Genomic DNA, 14135 nt, shown 5'->3' on the forward strand with positions numbered 1-14135 from the left:
ATTAAATACCACCAAGAGAAAGCTCTATTTCCAGGGACAAAAAGGAAACATACTGTATTTGTGTACAACATTGCATGACTTGTCAGTTAAAGTAACGCAGTGCCGTATCGCAAAAAATGGCCTGGTCATGAAGGGGGGCTAAATCTTCCGGAGGTCAAGTCAAGTGGTTAAAAAGGGTCACTATGTTGCACCCTAAGGGTTCAATCACACCACACAAAGTACCTTTTTGAATGCATAAGGCATTTGTGTTGTGAGAAAGCATGTTGCCTTGTGCTGCATTTGTGCTGTTAAAGAGGAGCTCCAGCCCGCCCACCAAAAAATGTATAGTCAGCAGGTACAAATACTGTACAAATACTGTACAAATGATGTAGCTGCTGACTTTTACTATTAGGTCACTTACCTGTCCAGGGATCCTGCTGAGTCCTCACCCAAGCCAATTCTTGAATCGGCTCTCGGGTGCTGGTGCCGCCATCTTGGGTAAGAGAAACCGGCGGTAAAGCCTTACGGCTTCACTGCTGTTTCCGACTGTGCATGCGCAATTTGCCCTTCACTTTCTCAATGTGCTGGCTGCGGCGAGGGCCGAACTTCAGCCTGAGTTTGCTGCGGCAAACTCAGCAGGAAGTGGGAGCGAGTACCTGTCAAATCCAGATACCCGTTCCCCCCCTCTCTCACACAAGATGCAAAATATGGCACCAGATGGGGGGAGGAGGCAGACAAGCAGAGTTTTCCCCTTTAGGTGGAGCTCCACTTTAAAATGAATTGTATTGCTTGTTTGTTTTTTTTTCTTCTTCTTTTTTAACAACTTGCCGACCAGCCGCCGCAGTTATACTGGCACGGCAGGTTGGCACGTCTGTGCGAACCGCCATCATTGCACGTCATCCTCTTTAAGAGCTTTAAGAGCTATAGGAGGCATACGCGTGTGCCCCTGGCGTGATACTGGAGCCGATGCGCGTGGCCGGCAGCCGCGATGTCTGCCGGCCAACCGCAATTGCTCTACAGGAAGCCAGAATGGGGATCTGTCAATGTAAACAGGATCTGTCAATGTTCTGACAGGAACAGCAATCTCTCTCTCCTCCTCTAGTCAGTCCCCTCCCCCCACAGTTAGAAACACCTCCCAGGGAAGACTTAATTCCTTGATCGCCCCCTAGTGTTAACCTCTTCCCTGTCAGTGTCATTTACACAGTAATCAGTGCATTTTTACAGCACTGATCTCTGTATAATGCCCCATACACACGGTCGGACATTGATCGGACATTCCGACAACAAAATCCATGGATTTTTTCCGACGGATGTTGGCTCAAACTTGTCTTGCATACACACGGTCACACAAAGTTGTCGGAAAATCCGATCATTCTGAACGCGGTGACGTAAAACACGTACGTCGGGACTATAAACGGGGCAATAGCTTTCATCTCTTTATTTATTCTGAACATGCGTGGCACTTTGTCCGTCGGATTTGTGTACACACAATCGGAATTTCCGACAACGGATTTTGTTGTCGGAAAATTTTATAGCCTGCTCTCAAACTTTGTGTGTCGGAAAATCCGATGGAAAATGTGTGATGGAGCCTACACACGGTCGGAATTTCCGACAACAAGGTCCTATCATACATTTTCTGTTGGAAAATCCGACCGTGTGTACGGGGCATAAGTGTCAATGGTCCCAAAGAAGTGTCAAAAGTGTCCGATCTGTCCTCCGTAATGTCGCAGTCCCGCTAAAAATTGCAGGTCACTGCCATTACTAGTAAAAAAAAATAATAATAATAAAAATGGCATAAAAATATCCCCTATTTTGTATCCACTATTTTGCGTAAACCAATCAATGTACGTTTATTGTGATTTTTTTTTAACAAAAATATGTAGAAGAATACATACTGTATCGGCCTTAAAGTGATCAAGAATTTTTTTTTTACATTTTGTCTGGATATTTATTATAGCAAAAAGTAAAAAATATTGTTATTTTTTTTTTCCAAAATCTTCGCTCTTTTTTTGTTTATAGCGCAAAAAATAAAAAGCAAAGAGGTGATCAAAAACCACCAAAAGAAAGCTCTATTTGTGGGGAAAAAAAAGGACATTTTGTTTGGTTACAGCGTCGCACAATCACGCAATTGTCAGTTAAAGCAACGCAGTGCTGTATCACAAAAAATGGCCTGGAGGCAAATTCTTCCGGTCCTTAAGTGGTTAAAATATCTATCTAACTCTATGCGCTTTTGCACATTGAGATGCATTTTGGTATAATAATATATGCCATGTATTTTTTATAAATTATTGTTTTATTGCCTGTATGTCAAATACTTGTTGTATTTTATTTGACTTTATTTTTATTTTTTTCTAGCAAAACGAGCAGATGAGGTAAGAAGTATCCCAATATGCTTTTCAGTAACTTACAGAGGAGTTCCCTAAAGAGGACCTAATTGTATACTTGGGACTTACTTGTGGAGGTTTAGGAATTGACAAAACTCTGATTAATGATATTTATCTGTTTGTTTTCCCTCCTTTCCCTGAAGACGAAGCCTCTCCTTAAAGGAAATGTACAACCTCCTGAAGGCCAGCCTGAAGTAAGTAATATGAGAGACTCCATTTTAATGATTTAGAAGAAGAGTATCTGCCAATACATTTCTGTATATATACTAGCGGGAACCCAAATATAACAGATAATGTTTGCGTAATTTGCATAATTTCTGGGTATTTTTTTTTTTATGTCTGTAATATTATTGACTCTGTTTTTTTTTTTTATAATGCAATCACTATTAATTATTTTATTCATTTAGGAGCCAAACATAAGGCTACAGAAAAGAAGGAACAAGGTAAGTCAGATACAAGGACTACAGCTGACAACACATTGCATTGTAGGCAATTCCACTAACCAGCCCAGCAATGTAAAGTACTGTGACCCCGAGTGAAATAAAAATGGTTGTAAAGGCAGACTTTTTTTTGTGTTTTATTACCTTAAAGTGATAGTAAACTCTGTTCTACCACCTGTACCTACAGGTAAGCCTATACCTTACTTAGGTAGGGCTTACCTGTAGGTACTGTAAATATCTCCTAAACTTGCACAGCACAGTTTTGGAGATATTCTGAGTGCATGCAGCCGGTGACATTAACGGTGCATACGCTCTAAATGTCCGGAATACAGTTCGCACTGTTCACCTAACCTGGCACTACCACCTAACCTGACACTATTCCCTAACCTGGCACTATTCCCTAACCTAGCACTTGTACCTAACCTGGCACTTGTACCTAGCCTGGCACTACCACCTAACCTGGCACTACCACCCTAACCTGGCACTATTACCTAACCTGGCAGTACCACCCTAACCTGGAACTTTTACCTAACCTGGCACTACCACCCTAACCTGGCACTATTACCTAATCTGGCAGTACCACCCCAACCTGGCACTATTACCTAACCTGGCACTACCACCCTAACCTGACACTACCACCCTACCTGGCACTACCACCCTAACCTGGCACTACCACCCTAACCTGGCACTATTACCTAACCTGGCACTATTACTTAACCTGGTACTGCCACCTGACCTGGCAGTACCACCCTAACCTGGCACTATTACCTAACCTGGCACTACCACCCTAACCTGACACTACCACCCTGCCTGGCACTACCACCCTAACCTGGCACTACCACCCTAACCTGGCACTATTACCTAACCTGGCAATATTACCTAACCTGGTACTGCCACCTGACCTGGCACTACCACCTGACCTGGCACTGCCACCTAGCCTGCCACTACCACCTAACCTGGCACTATTGTATATCATCTAAACTGGCACTACCACCTAACCTGGCACTATTGTATATCACCTAACCTGGAACTACCACCTAACCTGGCACTATTCCCTAACCTGGCACTATTCCCTAACTTGGCATTTGTACCTAACCTGGCACTACCACCTAACCTGGCACTACCACCCTAACCTGGCACTATTACCTAACCTGACAGTACCACCCTAACCTGGAACTTTTACCTAACCTGGCAGTACCACTCTAACCTGGCATTATTACCTAACCTGGCACTACCACCTTAACCTGACACTACCACCCTAACCTGGCACTATTACCTAACCTGGTACTACCGCCCTACCTTGCACTACCACCTAACTTGGCACTGCCAACTAGCCTGCCACTACCACCTAACCTGGCACTAGTGTAAATCACCAAACCTGGCACTACCATCTAACCTGGCACTATTATATATCACCTAACTTGACACTATCACCTAACCTGGCACTATTGTATATCACCCCAACCTGGCACTATATCACCCCAATCTGCCAGTATACTACCCTAACATCACTTGACGTTGACATATGGTGTGCTGCCTGTCCGCCTGGGGGGAGGGATGCCAGATATAGGATCTGCCCCAGGTGTCAATTTTGAAAACCTATTATCATTTTCCTTCCACTTCACAATTATGTGCCACTTTGTGTTGGTCTATCACATAAAATCCCGATAAAATACATTTACATTTTTGGTTGTAACATGACAAAATGTGGAGAATTTCAAGGGGTATGAATACTTTTTCAAGGCACTGTATGATGTGTGTGTGTATATATATATATATATATATACACACACACATTTTTATAGTTTGCCCCCCCTACTTCTGTCCCTGTCCCCCCATGTGCCCCCCTAAATATGAAAGCTGGAGACAACACTGACTGTATGTCTGTATGTATATGTGTGTGTGTATATATATATATATATATATATATATATATATATATATATATATATATGTCTGCTGTCTCTCCTCTCTGTACTCTCTGCTCAATATCTGTTCTCTCTCTCTCTCTCTCTCTCTCTCTCTCTCTCTCTCTCTCTCTCCTGCTCTCTCTCCCTCTTTGACTGTGTGTGCCTCTCTTGCTGTCTCTAACTCTCTCTCTCTCTGTGTCTCTCTCTCTCTGTGTCTCTCTCTGTGCCTGTCTCTATTTCTCTCTGTGTGCGTGTGTCTCTCTCTCCTCTCCCTCTCTCTGTATTATCCGCTCTCTCTCTCTGCTCTCTCTCTCTATTATCTGCTCTCTCTCATATCTGCTCTCTCTCTCATCTGCTGTCTCTCTCTCTCTCTCTCTCTCTCTCTCTCTCTCTCTTTCATCTGCTCTCTCTCTCTCCCTCTTTGACTATGTGTGCCTCTCTTGCTCTCTCTCTCTCTCTGCCTGTCTCTCTCTCTCTGTGTGTGCCTGTCTCTCTTTCTCTGTCTCTGTCTCTCTCTCTCTCTCTGTGCCTGTCTCTCTTTCTGTGTGTGTCTGTCTCTCTCTCTTTCTCTCTCTCTCTCTCTCTCTGTATTATCTGCTCTCTCTCTTATCTGCTCTCTCTCTCTCTTATCTGCTCTCTCTCAACTGTTCTCTCTCTCTCTCTCTCTCTCTCTCTCTCTCTCTCTCTCTCTCTGACTGTGTGTGCCTCTCTTGCTGTCTCTAACTCTCTCTCTCTCTGTGTCTCTCTCTCTCTGTCTCTCTCTGTGCCTGTCTCTATTTCTCTCTGTGTGCGTGTGTCTCTCCCCCCTCTCCCTCTCTCTGTATTATCTGCTCTCTCTCTCTGCTCTCTCTCTCTATTATCTGCTCTCTCTCTCTCTTATCTGCTCTCTCTCATCTGCTCTCTCTCTCATCTGCTCTCTCTCTCATCTGCTCTCTCTCTCTCTCATCTGCTCTCTCTCTCTCTCTCTCTCTCTCTCTCTCTCTCTCTCTCTCTCTCTCTCTCTCTCGCTCTCTCTCTCTCTCTTTCATCTGCTCTCTCTCTCTCTCCCTCTTTGACTATGTGTGCCTCTCTTGCTGTCTCTCTCTCTCTCTCTGCCTGTCTCTGTGTGTGTGTGCCTGTCTCTCTTTCTCTGTGTGTGTGTGTCTCTCTCTCTCTCTCTGTGCCTGTCTCTCTTTCTCTGTGTGTGTGCCTGTCTCTCTCTCTCTCTCTCTCTCTCTCTCTCTCTCTCCCTCTCTGTGCCTGTCTCTCTTTCTCTCTCTGTGTGTGCCTGTCTCTCTTTCTCTCTGTGTGTGCCTGTCTCTCATTCTCTCTGTGTGTGCCTGTCTCTCTTTCTCTATCTGTGTGTTCTTTCTCAGACTGGGCAAACGTTAGAGCGAAACCTCCATAATATTATTTTGAATGTGCAGGTTGTTTAGGTAACTGTAATAAAATAAACATAAGGACCATCGGTTATGCAACATAAAACATAAATATAACTGCAAATATGCCATGTAAGAATGTCAGTGAGCTTTGTACCTGGATCAGCCCTGAGGAGATAAGAGGGGAGGAAAGTGAAAGTAATCTCTTCTGGCTGCGATCTCAGTCATAGTGATGTACAGCGCAGCAGAAGACACGCCTCCTTCACACAGGCTCATTCATGTGTCCAATTTCACAGGCTGTCAATCAAAGGAGAATGGGAGGGGCATCACCATTTTTTTAACAAGTCCTTTTTTTTCAATCAGTATAGGAGGGAAGATTACAGATGATAGGCCTTCTTCTACATGTCATGCTATGTGCACCTGATCTTGTTCTTTATTAGATTTAATGTTCTATCTGCTTTTGGTGTTCCAGGTTTACAACCACTTTACCTGACCTCATATGCATATTTAAATGTATCCCTTTTATTTGTAGATTAACGAAACAGAGTAGATACAAAAGTAACAATGTTACTTTGTATCTCTTTATCTCCCATCTGAAAAATGTTTATAAATAAAGTTACTTTGTATATTTCCATTTCCCATCTGATGTTTATAAACAATGGGAATCTGGAGATTGCAAAATCTGGTGCAGCTGTGCATAGAAAACAATTAGCTTCCAGGTTTTTTGTCAAAGACGCCTTTCACACCTTAAAGTGCCTGAAAACCTGAAAACCGCCTCCCATTCATTCAAGTGTGACTTTTCACACTTGCGGGATGTTCCAAAAAGTCCTGCAAGCAGCATCATTGGAGCTGTTTGGGAGCGCTGTATTTATCGCTCACAAAATGCCTTGCCTATTGGAATGAATGAGCAGTTCTTCCAAAGCACCTGCAAAGCGCTTTGAAAGCGCCGCAAAACAGGAGTTTTTAACCCTTCTTTGGGGGGCTAAAAGTGCCCCGCTAGCGGCTGAAAAGCGCCACTTAAACAGTGCTAAAGCGCCGCTAAAAGGAGCTGCGTGGCCGCAGCCCCAGTGTGAAAGTTATCTAACTGAACAAGGTTAAAAGCTGATTGGCTACCATGGACAGCTGTACCAGATTTTGAACTCTCCAGTTTTAGTAAATGAACCCCAATGTTATTTTATAGCTATATCTCCTGTTTAATCAATGTTTAAAAACAATTCTATTTTGTATCTCTCTATAGCCTGCCTGATCAATGTTTATAAACAATTCTATTTTGTATCTCTCTATAGCCTGCCTGATCAATATTTATAAACAATTCTATTTTGTATCTCTCTATAGCCTGCCTGATCAATGTTTATAAACAATTCTATTTTGTATCTCTCTATAGCCTGCCTGACCAATGTTTATAAACATTGTTACTTTGTATCTCTCTATCTCCCATCTGATCAACGTTTATAACAAAGGCACTCTGGGGTTGATTTACTAAAGGCAAATAGACTGTGCACTTCCCAAAGCGCAGTTGCAGTCTGCAAGAGCAGTTGCTCCAAAGCTTAGTAAATAAGCAGAGGTTCTGCTGACTCTTCTTGAATATGATTGGGTATTTTTTTTACAAAGTGAAGCTTTTACCTCATTTACTAAGTTCTGGAGTGACTGCACTTACAGAGTGCACAGGCTATTTGCATTTAGTAAATTCACCTTTTTGTACCTGTCTATCTTCTGTCTGATCAATGTTTATAAACAATGTTACTTTGTATCTCTCTATCTCCTGTCTGATAAATGTTAATAAACAATGGTACTTTGTAGCTCTCTATCTTCCATCTGATCAATGTTTATAAACAACGTTACTTTGTATCTCTCTATCTCCTGTCTGATCAATGTGTATAAACAATGTTACTTTGTATCTGTCTATCTCCTGTCTGATCAATGTTTATAAACAATGTTACTTTGTATCTCTCTATCTCCTGTCTGATCAATGTTTATAAACAATGTTACTTTGTATCTCTCTATCTCCTGTCTGATCAATGTTTATAAACAATGTTACTTTGTATCTGTCTATCTCCTGTCTGATCCATGTTTATAAACAATGTTACTTTGTATCTCTCTATCTCATCAGAACAATGGTTATAGTAACTGTGCCAGTGGTCCATTTTTTAACAGTAGTGGCTTCTACAGCTCCTATATTTACACAGAAAATCCCAGTTGTAATTTTTCACAGGGGGGAATTGTTGGCAAGTACAGAGGTGGATCGGCAGAGTGGAAGAAGGACAGGGGTTACTACAGAAGTACACACACATCCTGTATACTTTGATGAAGTTTGTTGGGCATTTGTAGTATGTCCAGAGTTCACAGCTGGCCAAGGTCTCTTTATAAATTCTCCATCAGTAAACTCAGTTATAGTAAACATTAGCTAATAGTGCAGGTGTGTGACAGCATGAAAACTGCCCAGAAATACGATCTACCTAGGGCTGGCCATACATGGGTCGAATTTTGAAATAATTTTCTATTGAAAATCAGAAAATTTGTGCGTTTTGTGATCTGATGATGCCACCATTGATTTTGAAATTCGGCCAACCAAGCCTTCAATTTCACCTCATGTTGCTACAGAAAAGAATTTTCGTGGCTGGGAATCTTCTTTTCTTTCCGGAAATTTTCTTTTCTTGCTTTTTCTTTCTTTATTCGATTACATTTATCACACTATTCTCCCATCAATGATTAGAAAATCATTTGTTCTTCAAAAAATTTCCAACATGTCCGATTACTCAAATTTGATTGCCGCACGCAAATCGGCTGTTGCTGCAGCCCGCCAATGGTGCGAAATACGAGCGAAAATTCTTAAATAAGATTTTCGAAAGAACATTATTTCGAAATTCGACCCATGTATGGCCTGCCTTATCCTACCTCATAACAAAAAAACTAAAATAATAAGTTAGTAGATTATGCCTTAAGCAGGCCATACATGGACGAATTTCGAACAAATTTTCTTTTCAAAATCAGAAAGTTTGTTTTTTTTGTGATCCGATAGCGCCACCATTGATTTTCGAAATTCAACCGACCAACCCTTCAATTTCACCTCATGTTGCTACAGGAAATAATTTTTGAATCTTCTTTTCTCTCCGTAAATTTTCTTTTCTTTTTACATTTCTCGCACGATTCTCCCATCATTAATTAGAAAATCTTTCGTTTTTCAAAAAATTTCCAATATGCCCGATTCCTCAAATTTGATTGGCGCACGAAAATCGGCCGTTGCTGCAGCCCACTAATGGTGCGAAATTCGTACGAAAATTCTTAGATATGGTTTTCGAAAGAAAATTCTTTCGAAATTCGAACCGTGTATGGCCGATAGGCCATACATGGTCGAATTTCGAACAAATTTTCTTTTCAAAATCAGAAAGTTCATTTTTTTTGTGATCCGATGGCGCCACCATTGATTTTCGAAATTCGGCCGACCAAGCCTTCAATTTCACCTCATGTTGCTACAGAAAAGAATTTTCGTGGCCGGGAATCTTCTTTTTTCTCCATAAATTTTCTTTTCTTATTACATTTCTCGCACGATTCTCCCATCATTGATCAGAAAATCGTTAGTATTTCAAAAAATTTCCAATATGTCCGATTCCTCAAATTTGATTGCCGCACGAAAATCGATTGAAAATCCATTGCTGCAGCCCCAATAATGGTGCAATAATGGTGCAAAATTCGTACGAAAATTTGAATGCCCTGTACACGCGATCGGACATTGATCGGACATTCCGACAACAAAATCCATGGATTTTTTCTGACGGATGTTGGCTCAAACTTGTCTTGCATACACACAAAGTTGTCGGAAAATCCGATCGGTCTGAACGTGGTGACGTAAAACGCGTACGTCGGGACTATAAACAGGGCAGTAGCCAATAGCTTTCGTCTCTTAATTTGTTCTGAGCATGCGTGGCACTTTGTGTGTCGGATTTGTCTATACACGTTCGGAATTAAACCGATCAAGTTTTGTTGTCGGAAAATTTTATAGCCAGCTCTCAAACTTTGTGTGTCGGAAATTCCGATGGAAAAAGTCCGATGGAGCCCACACACGATCGGAATTTCCGACAACACAATCCGACCGCACTTTTTCCGTCAGAAAATCCGACCAAGGCATTAGATACGATTTTTGAAAGAAAATTCTTTCGAAATTCGAACCATGTATGGCCGGCATTAAAGGCAGACTTCTGTTTTTTTTTTTTTTTTTCATTATAAGTATTTTTTTGCTTGCTCTGTTTTAAAATATTGATTATCGATTTGTTTTCCTTTTGTCTTTTACAGAGATGGTTGATTATTGGAGGTGTCAGCGCCATCCTTGTGATTATAATAATTATTGTTCTTTGTCTCACCTTAAAATAATGGCCGCAAGTAATAATCTGAAGAGACACTAGCAGGCCTTTGATCTTCAAATTACCCCCAAAAAACATACTCCCCCTCAAAGGGAAGAAAAGAGAGAAACTGAGAAAAAATGTACTTTGCATTTAAAAATGACTCCTCATGTGATTGATCACATGATCATTTGCCTAGGAAGATCGCAAAGCAACGATTACTGCAGCCAGTAATTAAGGGTTTCAAGTGTTGTGTTATGGTGGAGTCATATTTTATGAGATGTTCATTTTAATCAGTCCACTAAATGAGCATCATCATGGTATCATTTATAAGGCTAATACATATAAGAGACCATACATTGTTTTTTTTTTAAATATATTTAAAGCTTGTACATGTTTTACTGTATATCTGAACAATTGCTGGAGATTGATTATCCAAGAGGCTGTACCACCATACAGTCACCAGAGGAAGAATTAAAATGAAAAAAAAAAAAACACGAGAAGGGATTGTTGTGATTTTTAAAACCCTGTTGGATTGGACAATGGGGACCATTTTTTAAATGAAAAAAAAATAATAAAAAAATAAGAAACTAAAGTGATTTATTGATGTAAGACGTATAATGGTTTATATTTCATTTGGAATTATATTTAATTTAGGTTGTAATATATATCTTCAATCATGTAGGAGTGCACAATAAAAGTTTTACTTTGTGATATACTATATTAACAAAAGTATTTGTACGCCTGCCTTTACACGCTCATGAACTTTAATGTCATCCCAGTCTTATGCCCCGTACACACGGTCGGATTTTCCGACGGAAAATGTGTGATAGGACCTTGTTGTCGGAAATTCCGACCGTGTGTGGGCTCCATCACACATTTTCAATCAGATTTTCCGACACACAAAGTTTGAGAGCAGGCTATAAAATTTTCTGACAACAAAATCCGATCGGTTAAATTCCGATCGTGTGTAGACAAATCCGACGCACAAAGTGCCACGCATGCTCAGAATAAATAAAGAGATGAAAGCTATTGGCTACTGCCCCGTTTATAGTCCCAACGTACGTGTTTTACGTCACCGCGTTCAGAACGATCGGATTTTCCGACAACTTTGTGTGACCGTGTGTATGCAAGACAAGTTTGAGCCAACATCTGTCTGAAAAAATCCTAGGATTCTGTTGTCGGAATGTCCGATCAATGTCCGATCATGTGTACAGGGCATTAGTCTGTAGGGTTCACTATTGAGTTGGCCCACCCTTTGCAGCTCTAACAGCTTCAGCTCTTCTGGGAAGGATGTCCACAAGGATTAGGAGTGTGTCGGGACTATAAACAGGGCAGTAGCCAATAGCTTTCATCTCTTTATTTATTCTGAGCATGCGTGGCACTTTGTGTGTCGGATTTGTGTACGCACGATCGGAAATTCCGACAACGGATTTTGTTGTCTGAAAATTTTATATCCTGCTCTCAAACTTTGTATGTCAGAAAATCCAATGGAAAATGTGTGATGGAGCCCACACACGGTCAGAATTTCCGACAACAAGGTCCTATCACACATTTCCCGTCGGAAAATCTGACCATGTGTACGGGGCATAAGTCCGTAGGGTTCAATATTGAGTTGCCCACCCTTTGCAGCTATAACAGCTTCAGCTCTTCTGGGAAGGATGTCCACACAGTTTAGGAGTGTGTCTATGGGAATGTTTGACCATTCTTCCAGAAGCGCGTTTGTGAGGTCAGGCACTGATGTTGGATGAGAAGGCCTGGCTTGCAGTCTCTGCTCTAATTAATCCCTGTATGGACAAACAGAATTTGATCAGCAGTCAAGGTCTGGAGTCAGGCTCACGGGCAAGTAGCTATAGCAGTGGAGCAGCACCCACCTACAAGCGGGACAGGTATACAAGTAGGTCACCCTGGCTGATGACACAGGTCCACCAGACATGCAGGGTCAAAGTACTAACTGGTATTCAACAGAGCTCCTAATGGCGGAGAAGGGTTTTGCTACATGTTAGTACCAGGTTTTGGTCCTCAGGATCCTCCCCCCAGGAGGTGAGCAAGCTTGAGTCCAGTAGCAGAATTAGCAGGTAGGGATCAAGCAGAAACATGGTCAGAAAACTAGCCAAAGGTCATTAGTGAATGGTTGCAGGTTGGAATTCAGCAGAAACGTAGTCAAGGAACAAGCCAAAGAAATGGATGGCAGCAAGAGAGAAGAAAGCGAGATATTGGCTAGAGGGAGCATAATAATCTGGCAAACAGGAAGTGCAGAAACATGGCTAAAATCAGGAAGTTCATGGCAGGAGCAAAGAGTTCAGGGTTCAAGCCAAAAAGGTTCAAGGCAGGATCATTCAAGGAATTGTCCAGGGAACTGTCCAGCATTCTAGGTGGCTCAGCAAGCAGAGTCATTGCCAGACACAGCAGAGGGTCCAGGCCCTGACAACAACAAGGTGTAAATACTATGCTCTACAATTTTTTTTTAATCGCTATCTAATTTACAATACTGTTGGGAGTCTATTTATAAAACATTCATTGGCTGAATGCAAAAACATTTGGGCAGGCAGCAAAAAATATTCCTTGTATTTTCTGTAATAAATTAATCCCTGAGATTGGCAGCTTCATCTAGTAACCAAAATGCATTTTTTTCTCATTGAAAAAGAGATCCCATCTAAGGACTGGTAAATCAGACTAAGCCAAGTATTTGTTTATTCTACGTGATGAAGAATTGGGGGAGGGGACATCATCATCTGTAATGCCCTTAGCAATGTGGAAGACCTTAAATATTGGTGGCTCTATCTCAACAGTTACATTTCAGAGAGATATAAGAGAGCTATCCATTAACTACAAAAAGCTACAATGTAATGTTTGTTTGCTATTGGCCCTCATTCTAAGAATTTTACCAGCCTGGATAAGGTAGATGTAAGAAAAAGGCTCTCTGGTTGGATTTTTTTAATGAATTAATGTATTCCCAAGGCATTGTCTATCCCAGTATTTTTTTATTTTTTTTTTGGGGGGGGGATTAGTTCGGGTGGAAGTAGGGAGATAAACAGACAGTAGAAAAGTATGTATAGGTCGACACATAGACACGTTTTAGGGTCTATCTCTGACCATGCCAATACCATGTGATAGCTGTCACCAATCACAGCAGATCACATGACAATTGTACACAATGGATGGCTTCTATTCATTGTGTACTATGGTGTTGATCTCTGTGATCAGTCACAGTGATCACATGGTACAGACAGGGCCAATCACAGCCCATCTGTACCATTTAATTAACTATGGCCACATCACAGCTAATCACAATAATACATACTGAATGCATGGATTTCATTCAGAAAAAAATGGCTGCTTATAACAGTGATTATCATAGTGTTTTTAAAAAAAATCTTAAGGTAACACTCTGTATTGCTGAGAATGTAAAAAAAAAAATCTAAAAAAAATAAAACAAAGAAATAAAAACTAAAAAATATTGTAAAAAAAATGGAAAAAATTATATTTTTTACATACTGTAATTAGTGTCCCTGATCACCACAACACCAATTATATGATGACGCTGTACTGCACTGGTGACAGTATGTAAATAAATAAATAAATAAATAAAAGAACATTTTTTTTGTATTTCTTAATTTTCCCAAAAATTTGGACAAAAAAATTACAACTTCAAAAATATATATACCATAGTTTGTGAATGTATACATTTTGGCCTAAATTTATGAAGAAAGAATATTTATTTGCA

The 14135-nt window shown here is 40.8% G+C and overlaps 1 protein-coding gene across 1 annotated transcript in view; it reads left to right on the forward strand.

Moving 5' to 3' along the window:
• Window positions 1–10905, forward strand: part of LOC141148154 (uncharacterized) — a 29931-nt gene extending 19026 nt beyond the window's left edge. The window contains exons 4-7 of the mRNA XM_073635335.1: window positions 2335–2351; window positions 2507–2557; window positions 2771–2806; window positions 10362–10905. Of these exons, the coding sequence (XP_073491436.1) occupies window positions 2335–2351; window positions 2507–2557; window positions 2771–2806; window positions 10362–10439 (182 nt within the window). The 3' untranslated portion in view covers window positions 10440–10905. The remainder of the gene's footprint in view (window positions 1–2334; window positions 2352–2506; window positions 2558–2770; window positions 2807–10361) is intronic.
• Window positions 10906–14135: the final 3230 nt, after the last annotated feature.

Source organism: Aquarana catesbeiana, linkage group LG06, assembly GCF_042186555.1.
Source record: "Aquarana catesbeiana isolate 2022-GZ linkage group LG06, ASM4218655v1, whole genome shotgun sequence".
In the NCBI taxonomy this organism is placed as follows: Eukaryota; Metazoa; Chordata; class Amphibia; order Anura; family Ranidae; genus Aquarana; species Aquarana catesbeiana.